The sequence below is a fragment of the Mycetomoellerius zeteki genome, unplaced genomic scaffold, assembly GCF_001594055.1.
Source record: "Mycetomoellerius zeteki isolate Tzet28-1 unplaced genomic scaffold, Tzet1.0 scaffold285, whole genome shotgun sequence".
NCBI classification, from domain to species: Eukaryota; Metazoa; Arthropoda; class Insecta; order Hymenoptera; family Formicidae; genus Mycetomoellerius; species Mycetomoellerius zeteki.
Window position 1 is genome coordinate 493,553 of NW_017257266.1, and position 15,640 is coordinate 509,192.

Below are 15,640 nucleotides of genomic sequence, written 5' to 3' on the forward strand. Positions count from 1 at the left end.
AATTCTCGCGAATTTCTCATGCAATTGACCCTCTTTCCAGTTTAGCGATTTTCATTGATTTCAAGATACTGATATATTTATCGGTACATGAGCGAACGCGTAAAATATAATTCTGATTGTTATTGTATAATAAGAATCAAAAATTAATTCTTTCATACAATTTTAAACGGAACGAACGATTTTGCTGAAGTTATCTTTAATTAGTATTTTCAGATAAAAATTTAATTAGATACAAATTTGAAAATAATTTTGTTGGATCATCAAAATAATTATGTAGAACACTTAAACGTTGATGACAATAGCAAAAAATTTTAGCAGTCTACCACCCAACTTTTTCCGCGTGTTTTATCGTATTTTACTATTTACAAAACAGTTCAGCCTTCACTTTTAGCTCTTATTAATCTCGCGTCAGATGTGTTTTTACAAAAAAAAATGGCGTCAAAGTCTAGATATTCTTAGAAGCGTGGATATTTTTATTCTTTTCCTCGGCTTTCCCGTGAGACACGGTAGACAGAAAGCTCATTCAGATCGGGCGGAGCTGCAACTCGAAAATAATTCAGCAGCTGCCAGTACTGGTATCGTTGGTCGGGTGGGTAACTTAGAATTACGATGATTAATTGAACGTCAGAAACAGAGCGAGCAATTTACGGTACAAATTCGCGGACTACGAGAACACGTCGCCGAGTTTATACGCAGCTCGTTTCCTCCCCCTCTCTCTCTTTCTTTCTCATTTTCTCTCTTCAACTTTTCTCTCTTCTGTTTCTTCCATAATCCTATCTGGCTTTCGAGTTGTCTCTGCTTTTCGTCAGCGGACAAGATATAGATAGATTTAGCAACAAGTTCGACGTGAGTTCAAAAACATATCATTCTACAGAAGTCCTGTCCTCAATTTTAATGATAGATTATTATTTGGTTACTTGAAGATTATTTCTTTCAAGAAATCCGACGAGGAAATAAGAGGACTTTTAATACAACCCATATAACACAGATATCCAAGAAACATTCGGAAGAACATCCTGAGAATATCCAAATGTTCTGAGAACGTTCGCAGGAACATCTTTGGGATAAAGTGTGCTGTATGGGTCGTAACACTAAAATCTAGAACTTAGGATATTCGTATGCTATAAATAATCCGATAGTCTTAGAAGAATTCATACGTTGAATTAACAGTCATATTAGCCCAATATATATAAATACCGAAATTTGTGTCGTAGTGTAACACGCCAGACAATACTTAGTCCAATTAAAAACTTTTCTGATCGTTATTGTATGATAAGAATTAAAGATTAATTAAAGACATTCACCGGAAAGTCGAGAGATCCCAGATTCGAATCCTGGCTGAGGTAATATTTTTCGCAATAAGTTCCTTACCGAATTAATTTAGGGGAATTATTTTCATATATATAGGAATGTCCGAATGTTTCGGCGCACAGTCACGTCTGAGATAATTAAAATTTAAAAATTAAGAATAGATATTGTATTTATAACATCTAACTTTGATCGATCATTGGCGCTCTGTAACGTATGTATATTGTACATTTACACGGTCGGATCTTAATTCTTATTTAAAGATTAATTCTTTCATATACAATTTTACACGGAACGAACGATTTTGCTGAAGTATCTTCAGTTAGTATTTTTAGATAAAAATTTAATTAGATACAGATTTGAAAATAATTTTGTTGGACCATCAAAATTGGACTATCAATTGATGACAATATCGCGATGAAAATTTGCGCGCGTAAATTCAGCGTAAGCTAATCCAGCAAAAATGACTTAGACCCGTTTCTACCAACGTAGATTAACTTTAATCTCAGTTCAACTTACTCTTTATCTTTTTCTAATTTTCAGAACTGGAAAAAGATGAAGAGTTAGTTAAACCGAGATTAAAATTAAACTATATTGGTAGAAAGGGGCCTTACTTAAGTTCCGAGTTAATTACAGAAACAAACGTCCTCGAACTTCGACGTCGCGCGATGCTTAAATTGATTTCCTTTCCGTTTACGAGCCCGAATGATTTGTTAACGTTTCTCGCTAGCGTTATATTCTGCGCGACAGCTGTCACGGATAAACTCGTCTAACTCGTCTGCTTATTCGTTCACTTTATGCTTGCCTTCGGCGTACCGGTTAAAACGTCTCTGAAAGTCTCTCTGCTTCTATAATACGTGTTGTCGGAGAGCAAAACGCCGTTGCTGGTCCCTTGTCGCTAAATAAATGCGTACATTCAATTAAATTCGAAACTCTGTCGTAGAATTCAAAATCCTTATCCATTTAGCCTTGCAAATGTCCATTCGCGTTTTCCGTTTGCCGCGACAGTATTTTCGTTCGTCGACGGTATTCACCTGCCTATCATTTTATATTATATGTTTACTTCGCCCCCAAGTGTTCCCATACTTATTCGACGTCGGGTTCGGAAACCGGTAATATTTCATAACGCGAAAATACTCGTTGAGATTTCCTCGTATTTATAAAGCGAGAGACACGACTCGGCGCCAGCGTCCACGACTTAAAAGTAGCGCATCGATTTCCAGCCATTTGTTCGATAAATCGGTTGCTCCCGCTGCTTCTGCAGGCTTTACAGGATAGAACGATCGAGGAGTTACGCTGATGTACTTTTAAAATAGCACCGAGGTCAAAACGAGACTTCGGCAATCTTCCATTCCACGGACGGTCATCGAAAAATCATAGATCACTCGCGAGAAATTATTGCTCGCCTTGGTCGAGTTACTGAGCCTAGAGATATACACAAAGTCCCAAAATTTTTCACGTTCCAAACGTTTAAATTGAAAAGTTAATATGAAGAAATAACAATAATTATTTGTGTTCAAAATCACAATGTCGTATAAAAGTATTGTCTTATACCCTTTCTAGATTAACTTTAATTTCAGTTCAACTTACTCTTCATCTTTTTCTAATTCTTATAATCAGAAAAAGAAAAAGAGTTGAGCTGAAATTAAAATTAAATCTGCTTTGGTAAAAATGGATATTAAATATATTTTTACTTCCTCCATCTGTAATTTATAAATCTTTTTTGTCCAGTCTTTTTTTTACTGTTCTAGGCTTTCAAAAATTGTGGAAAAATTTAGGATTACTTTTTAACATTTCTATTACATTATTAAATAATTTTCTCAACTATTTTAGAAGAAGGAACTGAATTCCATCTTTCTTTATTTCGGAAAAATTTGAAAGTATTTTATTATATTTTACTTGTGTCAAAAAAGACCCAGATTGCAGGATTAAAAAGAAAGAAACCTATGCATGTACGACATATTTTTCAGCGAATAATTTCTCGTTTATGCGACTCTTCCATGATAATTTCATATATATTTTACATTGTTTCCAAATAAATTCCATTATTTCCAAATTTGATAACGTGAAGCCGTGAAACATACAAACGCAGTTGGCAGAACACACACTAATTCAAAATTAGCTGCACGGATTGAATTTCTTCGGTCGTGTAGCAACAGGGTGTTCGGAAAGCGAGTGTCTTCATCAAGAGGCCGCGGAGGAAACAGATCGTCGCTTTCACGAAAGCAGATCGCCGGTGAAATTTATGCCGTCACGTGTCGTCCTCGACAAAGTGGACTGCAATTTAGCCGCTCCGCTTTAACGAAGCGCCGTTTCTCGTTTAAATGTAGAATCGTGGTAGCAGCTTTGTATCCACTAATCGCGTTACAAGCGGAAAACAATCATTGAGTTTACGCGATCATGCCCGTACAATAAGGCGGAATCACTTCCATCTTCGCTCTTTTGCTGCGCAATCTCTTTCACTTAAAAACAGCTTCTAATTTTTCGTGATTATCGTAATGTTTTCCCTCTTATTTACTTGGACTGAAATCTAAGTTGAATCCTAGTCCATTTAACACAACAGCATTCACATAATTCACACTTAACGAGTCCTTTTGTTAATTCGGCGGAACACTGTTAAAGCTACTTTCGAACTCAAGCCAAGAATTTTGCAATTCTCATTGATATGTGGACAGTTTTCAGTCACATCTGCATTTTGACGCTTCGAATCTGCTTTTTAATAGTCATAATCGATATATGCACGGAAAGGGCAGTTTGCTAAAGTATCTAAAAATTTAACTACACGCGAAGAACGATTTTGCTGAAATATCTAAAAATTTAGCTATATACAGATCTGAAATAATTTTGTTAAACTATCAAAACAATTATGTAGAAAATTTAAGAATGACGAGCAACCCTGCAGTAACTATAAATCTGAAAATAATTATATAGGACGCTCAAATTGGTTGCTAGAATGCCAAAACTTTTTGCAGAATCATTTATCATACTTGAGATTTCTACATAATTATTTTGATAATATAACAAAATTATTTTCAAATCTGTATCTAGATAAATTTTTTAATACGTCAACAAAATCATTTTTTCCTATGTCTTCTCTTTTCTAATGCCCATTTTTACCAATGTAGAAACTTTAATCTCTATTTAACTTACTGTTTATCTTTTTCTAATTCTTACAATTAGAAGTTCTAATTAATCTGTAAGAATTATTATCTCTAAGAATTTTAAAATTATAGAATTATTATCTTTGTTTAATTTACTCTTTACTTTTTCAGTTCTAATTTAGAACTGAAAAAATAAAGAATAAATTAAACAGAAATCAAAGTTAATTTGCATTTGTAGAAATAAACACAAGTCACTTTTTGCAAAGTTTATTCTACGTAAAGTATTCTTAGTTAGATAATTACAGACTTTTGTATTCAGAGACACGTGTTTGTAATAACATAAAATTAATACCGTTCTGCGGATCTTCAAAAAAAATCTCGTAATTTCTCTCGGTAAATTTCTTTTTCTAATTAAACAGGAATTTGTTTGCAGCGCTAATTTACAGAAAAATAACGAGATCGCATGAGACACGTCTGAAACAGGAAGATGTAAATCGCAAATGCGTTCGTTCATTAGAAGCTCCCATCGCGAACGACGGTCGTCTGCCGCTCATTTACCGCGGGCTTACGTTGCCGGCCGTTTCTGCGCTCGAAGCGAGTTCGTTGCCAGTTCTAAAATCGTCGTCCTGACAATGACGTAGGATCGCGACCGTTTGTCTCACGTGGGACGACAATCGCGACGGCGGATCCTCTCTTTCGTCGCTTCGACGAACGGAAAATATATTACACCGCGGAATCGTACGAAAATCGGCCGCGGCGAAACGATTTTGTGAATTTCGTGTAATCTGCGTCTGAGCTAAATAACGAGATGTACATATGTATATCGATGAAATACAACACGGAGGCCGCTGGAACAATAAATAAACAGTAGTTGGCCCACTGTTTAGGCAATTCGTATTACGTACACAGTGATGCTTACGCATTTGCCCAGCGAATTTTGCGTTGCAGCGCGGGAATTGCAGTTGCATTGCATTCGCGTTTGTCTCTCTCTCTCTCTCTCTATATATATATATATGTAAGACATATATGAATAATAAACACTGATGGAATAGTTTACTAACTCGCTACTTCTAGGACAACTAATCCATCGTACGAAATAACTAAACGATATCAATAATATCCAGAATGTACGACGCGTTAAAATAAATTGTAAGACACTCGACGTAGTACAGAGCGAAAATATTTAAAATCCTTTTTCCTCTTTCGTTTTATATATAAAATAATCTACTTAATTTATACTGAGAAAAATTTATTTTTCTCAGTTCACCGAATTCAATTTAAAAGACTTTTTCTAGTCAGATATTATGCTGACATATTATTGATCTCCAAACTATTGTTTTGAATTGTTTAAAGGAGATATCAGTGTGCAAAATAGTTATATAAAAATATTGAGCATTTCAATCGAGATGAAAATTATAAAAGTGAGCGAGTTTACTAGAGTATCTATTTATAATTTCATTGATCAACACCTAGTAAATTTGCTCACTTTTGTGATTTTCATCTCGTTTCAAGATAGAGAGAAAAAAAATCGATCCCCTGGAGACCGTTTAAGATCTTTCAATACAACTCTTGAGATTTTAATCCTTCGCCACCAACTGGGATTTTTAAATTAAAGACACCATCGAACATTTTAAATGTGAATTTTGGTAGATAAATTTAAATCTGTAAAAATATACGTAAAATACATTTCGATTTTATGGTATAAAAACTAATTATTAAAACTTTGACAAGTATACTAGAATTTGTGCAAATTTTTATATAATCCGGAACGTTCGGAACAATAAAAAATTTGCTCTGTTTTTTAAAGATTCCTGTTACTGAAAAGTATTAAAATTCATGCTGCGGAGGGTTAACATTTGTCTTAATTTTTCTGCCAATGCATAATTTTTCACTTGTTCGCAAGATCTTCGCTAAAAATGTATAATCGAAAACTATACATAAAATCTATGCAAGACTGTCCTTTATTGTTCGAAGAGTGTGGATTTAAAGCGTCATAAAGAAATTCACACAAAATATAAAAATTTTTCGAAATTGGGTACCCATGCATTGACAGGATTAAAATAACATACTATATCGAATTAGATCTTTAAATTGTTACACGGAAAATCGTCAATTCTCTTTCAATTTCTGTTAATTATTTTATCTAGTTGCACTTTTATTTCTAAACGCGCTGAGCTCATCGTTCCCCGAGATCCCTCGTGTACGATCGCCCAACACAAGACGCCCACGTTGCAGTGTCGACGAAAGAAGCTCGATGATTACGGCAATCGTCGTGTATACACATCGTCAAACAACTTACCTCCTGGATCTTGTAGCTGGTGCGGATGGTTTTACGCCTGGTGGTGGTAATCTCATAAGTTTCCTCGACGGTGGGCGCTCCATCGTTGACGTTACTGCTGATGACACCGCCGCCGTCGTCGGCCCTCATTAGAGCGTCCGTTTCGTCCATCGCGACGTTCTCCGTGTCCACTTCCATCGAGGAACAAGAAACGTGCCTCTAGCGAATCGATCTAAGAAAGCCCCGTGGAGATTTCGCTGCAAACGGGAGCTACGAGAAGCGCGACGAACACGAGTCGTCCTGCCTGTCGCGCGGTCCACCAGATCGGTCCGATTTCGGCTAGCGCTCGACGATAAAGTTTTACAGCGCCGCGAGACTATTCCGGGAGTCCAAGTTCCGCGCGGAGCAGCGAGGCTGGCAGTACTAAAGCACCGCGCCGTGGAAACCCGCGGCAGACGAGATCCCGCGCGCGTCTTTCGACGGCGAAAATAGAATCCTGTGGTTTCCCGCAGGAACCCAGCAGCTCGCGCGCGTCGTACTGGCGCTATATTACGACATTTGTGGACAACATTTCAAAGCTGAAGCTTATGTCGAAAGAATTTTGGTAAACGTCGAACCGCATCTTCGAGAATAGATAGGATTTTTGAGGATTCCATCGCTTTTGAGGATAAAAATATAGTTACTAAAAGATTTGAGGAGCTTACCTCTATCACGTCTGTCTATTTTACAGCTTGTAAAAAATTAAATATTCAAATTTTGAATATACAACGCGATATTATTTGATGTCGCATTAAATCCATGATACACTTATCGTTATAAGGCACATGTACTTTGAACATCATATTCGCAAAGGTGTAATAAAATCTTATTCGATAGAATATAAATCTATAAAAATGTATCTTAACGCTGCAATATGGAATGGCATCATCGTAATATAATAACAATGTCATAATGAATCTTTAAAAATTTGATAAAAAAAAAACACCTAATACTAAATTATACAATCAATAAATTTGACTTTCCTAAGCTCTTATATGATATAATTATTGTCAGTGACACTGTTTTTCTTGAGACTAAATTAATCATGCATCTTGATGTTTACAATTGATGTACCCACATAAACGTTCGCGAACGTATGTGTTTATAAAAGATATTTTAAATTTCAAGACCGTATTATAACATCAGTATATTTGAGGATAAAATCTGAGCCATCTGATGGCTTAGAAACGCAGATATTCATAATTATGCCTGTGATTAAACTCGCCGGTGTCACATCGAATGCTGGATTCCAACATGTTATACCCTCTGCTGCGATTCTCTTGTCGTTCATGTGAGTCATCTCTCGTTCAGACCGCTCCTCAATGACTATCTGATCACCATTGGACATTTTTAAATCTATAGACGTCAGTGGTGCAGCCACGTAGAAAGGAACATTGTGATATTTGGCGAGAATTGCAATCTGTAATCAATAGAAATAATTATGTAAGTGTGTATCTCGTACACATAAATATTGGATACGTATTCTGAAAATGTTTGGAATGAATTCCGATCGAAATAATTAACAATTTCCTATCTATTCCGAATAATTGAAGGTAAACCAGTCATTTTTAGAACAATTATTATCTTTTGTGATTCTATCTGTAATATTTTGAATTAAGATAGTCGGGACTGATAAGTTACCTGATAAGTTCCAATTTTATTTGCGGTGTCACCATTTGCGGCGACTCTGTCTGCGCCTACAACAACAGCGGTGATCTCTTTCGTTTTCATTAGCGCAGCGACCATGTCGTCGCAAATTAGAGTTGCTGGTATCTTGTCGTGTACCAATTCATAAGCGGTTAAACGTGCACCTTGATTATATGGCCTTGTCTCGGTGCAATAAACGTGTTCTGAAATAAATAGATAACGATTGAGAAATGTCTCTTATTCGCCCGGCCAAGATAAGGCTTTCGAAAACAGATTATATTTACCGAGTCTTCCCCTCTCGTGAAGAGATCTGATGACGCCTAAAGCTGTGCCATATCCCGCGGTAGCGAGACTCCCGGTATTGCAATGGGTGAGCACCCTGACAGAACTTCCCTCAGGCACATTGCGTAGAATTTCGTCCGCTCCAAATCTCCCGATTGCTTTATTGTCCTTTACATCGCCCCTCAGCATCTTATCCATTCGGTCTATAAATCTACAACATAAGTTTCAAGATAATGTAAATTAAAAAATCAGACTACTCATATCTTTCTCTAAAAATATAAAATCATAAGAATGTACTCGTCTTTCATCTGGGATAACGTGAAATCGTCAGAGTGACACAAATAATCTGTCATTTCTGTGAAGAAGTCAGCTGCCTCTTTCATATTGACTGCAGTGGGACGTGCCGTTACCAGGTAATTCATGTTATCCTTGATAGCCCGAAAAAGAGCATTCTTGTCATCATAGTTTGGATGTTGAAGGATCTCTACCGCCACACTGAGGCAGCCCACGATAGCTATGGCTGGTGCGCCTCGTACCTGTAGTTATTGAATTACATTTACTGTAAAATATAACCAATTATATGACGTATACTTTAAAATTTTATGTACATTCACAACTGTATAACATTTTGTTCGATACTAAGTAAGTCAACAAAGAAGAAAAATGTAACAGAAAGAAAATGCAAAGTTGACATAGAATAAATATTCAGGAAAGAATATATAGTTTGAGATCTTTTTTTAGATGTGGGACTTAAAGTTATATTACGAGTACATTCTCCATGATGTACGTGATGTATCATTTTATTTTTCATAGATATATTTACATGTTTTATTTAGATTAATTACAACTCGTATTTAATTCAACAAGCCTAATCAGAGAGTTTGAGCCAACTTTAGCTAGGAATTAATTAAACAAAAACGATAAATGTTTCATATAAATGATGAATGTTTAATTACCTCTCACTCAAACAAACCACTACTAAATAATTTATTTTATTTTTTCTTTTCGTATTGATAATATTATTGATTTACAAAGCTAAAGTTCAGCTAAAAGTATAGAGAGAGAGAGAGAGAGAGAGACTACGTTTCACACACATGGTTGATACCAAGCCTTTGTAAACTTTGCGTCCGCTTTATAGAATAAAGTCTTTTTTTAGTTCGACAAAGCACTGCCTGCATTCAAATTTATTTTCTAACAATAAGCTCTTATACCTGCATCTTGTTGATGGCATTCCAGCCATCCTTGACACCTTTGACCTGGACATAGCTGGTCGTTGCCGGCAGCAGCGTTTGATCCAGGATCTCCAGTTTGCCGTCTGCCTTGCTCCATTTTATCGCTTGCAGCGTCATCGTGAGCTGATGATAACGATCTATCGCGATCGGTCACGGGGGCAATTCACAATGACTCTGAATTTATTGAATGAACGAGTGACAATTGGGAGCCGAGCCGGCGAACAATTACATTACGCCCAGAGAGCTCCTCTCCTTCTTCTTTAGGTTAAGGTTGAAAACATTCGGAAACATCCAACGAGCAGGCGCCATCTGACGAACGAGATTACGTCACGTGTGCTCCAATATTTTCATCCCACCCACCTCTCCATCGCCACACATCGCCATCTTCACCCCTTCACAGCCGAAAAGCGTGTAACGTTATCACCGAACGCGTTACATAATTCTGATAGCAGCGACAAGCGGTTGTCATCAGCTCATCCGTTTTGAAAGTTCGGCACAGCTCAAGACAGCTGTGAAGTAATCGAACGCGTTCTGTGATCAGAATTGCCTCTCATTCTGTCCGCGAACTGATTCTATCCAGCGCTGACAGAAACGCGAATAAATCCTGATACGGGAAGATAGATATTTGTGTCTATAGAATCGTTTACTGTCAAAATTATACGGAGACAAATCGCTATTAATTAGTTGCATACAGCAAAAAAAGAGTAGTTTAACAATTACATCTTTAATATGATTGATTCTTATTGTTATTAATTTCTCACTAAATCTAAATGTATAAATCTATCATATTAAAGAATCTTATGATAGTTGCAAAACTATTTTTTTTTTGCTGAATGCAGCCATTGCTCCAATTATTTAATTAAATTTGGTTTCATTATGCAAATTCTTTTGATTATCTATATTATAAATAAAGTTATTAATGGCGACAAAATACTTTCTTTTTTAAGATGGATATATAATTGAGATTGCTTTGCCAAAAAAATGTAAAGCATAATATATATTCGGACTACATACAATAATAAAAATTTATTTTAATAATTGTGACTCATCTGAAATTGATTATATTTGATGCTTATTAAGTATTTAAAGTATTATGATTGATCAAAGACTTATTGGACTAATACTGCGTGTTTCACACCTCCGCGATCACCTAGGTTTTTATTAGAGACATAATTAATCTTTTGAAAACTTAGATCTCAATTTATATTTTATTTTTACACATTTTAATATTGCTAAGAAAATTCATAACCGACTTTTGTTATAACATTGAAAATGACCAGATCAGACGAAACGTTTGTTTGTTTGTATAATTGAATTATTTATATTAAAAGTATTTGTTTAGACTCGTAGCCCTCTTTTATATTATTATTTAATAATTGTTTTGATAGTCACGCGTATCATCTTTTATACAATTATTACAAGTGTCATTATTAAATTTTCATTAAATTGTTATATTATTAATGGAAGTTATTATTATGTCATTAAACTTTCAAGTTATTTTATTATATTACTAATTAATATTACATCGTTAAAGCATTACTAAATATCATATTACATAGCATCCTTCATTTTAAATTAATTTCAGCACGATTAAATTAATATAAGAATATTTCAAAAAATATATAATATCTTGAGATATTTTAGAAGAATTCTTACAAGTTAAGATGTCAACAATTGCTGTAGCATTGAGAATTAAAATTTTTTTAAATTAAAGCATCACTTAAAAATTATTACACGGAAAGGAAGATTTTGCTGAAGCATCTACAAATTTAGCTTTGATATAGATTTGAAAATAAATTTATTGAATCATCCAAAAAATTATAGGACGCTGATTGCAGCTTTTTGCAGCGTTGTTCATCATGCTTGAAATTTCTACGTAATTATATGGTCCAACAAAATTATTTTTAGATCTGTATCTAGCTAAATTTTTTAATACTTCAGCAAAATCATTTTTTCCGTGTATCATGTCAAGAATTCATTACAAAATCATCATCAAAAGTACATCGAATAATATGATTTCTTTTTTCTAAAATGAAACTTTTATTTGATGTCGTCTCGCAGATTTTATTTTGTGTTTTACTTAGGTCGCGTTCGAAAACACTACTCGAATACCTCCAGGTACCATTTTATCCTTGTTTAACATTCGGTAAACAATAGGATAAAATGATATTTGAAGATATTTAGGTAGAGATGTGTTTATTCGAATATAAAATTAACTACGCAAACGTTTCGATCCTTCGTTTAGGATCCTCTTCAATTTAATTAAAATAAAACCATACATGGTTATATTTTAATTTAATACATTTGACACTCGCGTTGTAAGCGTTATAATATATATAAATGAAAGAATAGCATTGAAGAGGATCTTAAACGAAGGATCGGAACATTTGCGTAATTAAAATTTTATATTATATTCGAATAAACACATACCCACCAATAATCCGTGTCTCTTATTGACATGATTACTCGAATGATTTATTTAGGTAGAGTTTTCGAATGCAGCTTTGGAGAATTCCAGCGAGGCACAATGTGAAAATATCACGCGCTCCGAGGAGAGAGAGTGCACTTACTTTTTTCACCCTCGCGTGCGCGAAATCGTCCTGGCATATTTCCACCTACTAAGTATCGCGAGAGCGGAATTTTTTTAAAGTGCAAATGTCACGACGACGTTTTTCATATCTAAAAAGATCGTGCGTCCGGACTCGTGTGATCTCGACTCAGTCCAGACTCGCGCGATTCCAAGCTCGTGGACTCGTCTTCGAGCGATTGCACCGAAACGTCAATCTCGTCTGCCAAAACAGTGGCCGTTTTAAAGCGATCTCGACGACAAGTTTAATTCGCGGTCCCTTTGAACCGCGCTGGAAAAATGGTTGGATTATTAATAGTGACTGACGGGAAAATGCATTCCGCAATATCGATTTCGCAATCCTTGAGATGAGGTCATTTGAAAACGTCACAACTCCTTTCCGTCGATTCTGATGTTCATAATTTTGTGGAATAAAAATTAATATTTTATGACTGTGGCACGCAAAAAAATTTAAGCAGTATAAACCCAAGTAGAACACAAATAATAAAACATAATAATCAAAATGACATTAAGTAAGAATAATTTTTATGTGATTTTTTAACTAAAAAATTACTTAAAAATTATTATATCAAGAATTCACAAAGTCATCGTCAAAAATGTAGGTATCAAATTTGATGTTATTTTAATCTTGTTGTAATTTTTTTTCTACATAGGAAGACGTACAATGAGAGTATTAAATTTTAATAATTATTTGAATAATATACTAATATGACATTTATTTATGAAAATAAACATTTGTTGAATGAACAAATATAATAGTTAAATCAAATTAATGGTTCTTGTATCAAACATGTATATGTTTACTTAGTTTATTTAGTAAATATTTAACTGGTACTGTCAAACAAACATTTATTAAAATTAAGTATATTTTTGTCAATATAAAAAAATCAACATTCTGGATTCGCTGCTACTTACGTTATTGCCTCATATTTTTTACCGTGATTGATTCGCTTACTATTTACTGCCTACATCCTTTTAGAGTACCATGAGCTTTACTTTTGTCGATTTATTCGTCTTTTTTAGCACTTGGGCAAACTTTCCCCGCATATTTTCTTCAAAGCAAATTGATTTTTTCCGACACCTTTTATCTTCGCCATTCGTCGCCTGTTTCGTCCGCGTTTGCAATTTTTTTGCATGTGTGTTATCTGCTAGCTTCTTCGAACGATCTGTGTGGCAACACAACAGCTGGACGTAAAAAACGTTTGGAGTGCCTTGCGTGATAATTACGTCCCACGTAGGTCGATAAAGTTACGTAATCGCCAAATGCAGAAACAGTCGCGCGTTGGTACGATCTTAAAGTTGGCAACGTATCGAGATAACGTAGACGAATTCACGAGTCGCGCGTCTCGTTTATAAATTTAATTCGCGTTTAACTTTCACGTGTGTGAACCGAATCTCTAAATTTTCGCTAAGTTAACGCGACGAATTTACTTGGCGTCTCGAATTACCGTAAGTTACCGTGGTGCAGGCGAGACAAATGACATTAATTAGCGCGGATCGTATTAGAGGGAGCATGCGACAAGTATCAAAATCCAGGGACACTCGGACCAGAAGTGCAAATGTAAAGACAGATAGATAGCTCTTTCTCTCTCTAGAGAGAAAGAAAGAATGAGAGAGACAGGAAATAAATACTCCCGAGGATTACACAAATTCATATTCACTTTAATTAAATATATCTATGTACATTATAGGTACATCATTAGTACATTTACCATATGATAACTGTACAACGGTAGCACTTTCAATACTGTTCACAAAAATACATCGCATATAAACGAGCAATGAGTTTATACGCAAGGTCGGCTTGCGACAAAAGACAAGAGCGTCAATTAATTAAATATTACCTTTCGCGCTCTTCGCGTCCGCGATTCGCGGCGTTTTTTTTTATGTACAAAAGGTTCGTGCTCGAGTCGCACGACGGGCCAAAGGAGGAACGTGCTACAAGAGAAAAAGAGATTTTTATATATATATATATACTTTTTTCATTAACTTCGCTTAAAAAGAAACATTATCGACGCTGCGCCGTTGAATACGGAGAGGCCCGAGGGGCCACTTCATTTAAGTACCATCAAAGAGACACGAGACTGACAGATTGATATCGATATTTATACAGTTACATCGAGTGTGTGCAATAACTGGCATTCGGTTCTAACCGTCGGGACGAGAATGAGCTTTAGCCATTTGGGTTCCAAAAATTTACTAAGCACGAGTTGCGTCTCATGAATTTTTCACGCGCGACACGATTTTGTATAGCTGCAAGAGGTACGGAAAGCGTCTTTAAAGCGGTCTTCAAACGATCAGTATTAATTATTATAAAATTATTTTATACAATGTTATTGATGTCCTCTTTAAACAATTAAAAAAAACAATTAAAAACAAATAATCTAGAGGCTTAATACAGCCTCCAGACGACCAACAATATTTGCGATATCAAATGATGTGCAATAATATTGATCGTTTAGGGGTTGCTTTAATTAGACAATTAAAAACAAACAAACGCTCAATATAGCCTCCAAACAACCAATAATGTCTGTATCAATCTAGAAATTAAGACTGAGATTGGACTTTCATCAATTAAAGCCAAGTTCTTCATCTAAATTGTTCTTTCTTCTGATTAGTCAAATTCCAGCCCAATTTTAATCTTAATCTTTACTCCCTAAATTCCTTGGAGTAGAATCTCACTCTAAAGGATAAAAGTTGAGCTAATCTCGAAAAAGAGTGGCCCAATTTTCAATCTTTAAGAGTGAAATTTCATTTTTTAGAAATTTACTCTAAAAGATTTAGAGAGTAATATCTGATATGAACATGTTAATATTGTGCAATAATATTGATCGTCTAGGGCAGAGCTGAGATTTACAGAGTTCTGGTCTAGGGATTGCTTTAAACATATAAAATAATTTCCTTCTATCAAATACTTTTTCGTTGCTGATTATCAAACCCACAGCCGTGCCGACAATCGTACGTATCGAGCAAAATTCTAAATCCTCTCGAGCTTAGCATACTTTGGAACTTTATCCCGATGATCGCTGGAGCACACGCTGCGCGCGCTCCTCGTATCTCGTACACGTTATCACATTTCAATTCGACCATCCTCGCATACAATCCGCACGCGTTTCAGTTATCGTAGACGTTGACTATTTACAGGAGTATTTTTTTTCGCAAAAAC

General features: G+C 35.3%; 2 protein-coding genes across 11 annotated transcripts in view; both read right to left on the reverse strand.

Annotated features, from left to right (window-relative positions):
- tmod (tropomodulin) overlaps positions 1-7,103 on the reverse strand; it is a 67,112-nt gene extending 60,009 nt beyond the window's left edge. For 7 of the 10 annotated variants that reach the window (XR_001936689.1, XM_018450508.1, XM_018450505.1 and 4 more), the window contains exon 1: positions 6,709-7,103. Coding sequence is in view for 8 of the 10 variants with exons in the window: in XM_018450508.1 (XP_018306010.1) it covers positions 6,709-6,885 (177 nt within the window). In the remaining 2 variants the exon portion in view is untranslated. The remainder of the gene's footprint in view (positions 1-6,708) is intronic. The other 3 variants (XR_001936688.1, XM_018450509.1, XM_018450506.1) reach the window with 1 other exon arrangement.
- A 580-nt stretch (positions 7,104-7,683) lies between these two features.
- On the reverse strand, positions 7,684-10,487 carry LOC108724234 (methylthioribose-1-phosphate isomerase). The gene is made up of 5 exons (XM_018450486.1): positions 9,867-10,487; positions 8,953-9,191; positions 8,658-8,866; positions 8,368-8,576; positions 7,684-8,146 (listed from the first exon to the last, which is right to left on the reverse strand). The coding sequence occupies exons 1-5, from the start codon at positions 10,002-10,004 to the stop codon at positions 7,850-7,852; spliced, it is 1,092 nt and encodes a 363-aa protein (XP_018305988.1). The 5' UTR covers positions 10,005-10,487; the 3' UTR covers positions 7,684-7,849.
- Positions 10,488-15,640: the final 5,153 nt, after the last annotated feature.

Excerpts from the sequence above, each read along its gene's own strand:
- LOC108724234 (XM_018450486.1), bottom strand. The coding sequence starts at position 10,004 with ATGACGCTGCAAGCGATAAAATGGAGCAAGGCAGACGGCAAACTGGAG. Across the intron at positions 8,577-8,657 it reads TCACGAGAGGGGAAGACTCG|AACACGTTTATTGCACCGAG; the intron begins GTAAATATAATC and ends TATTTATTTCAG. Across the intron at positions 8,147-8,367 it reads ATAAAATTGGAACTTATCAG|ATTGCAATTCTCGCCAAATA; the intron begins GTAACTTATCAG and ends TATTGATTACAG.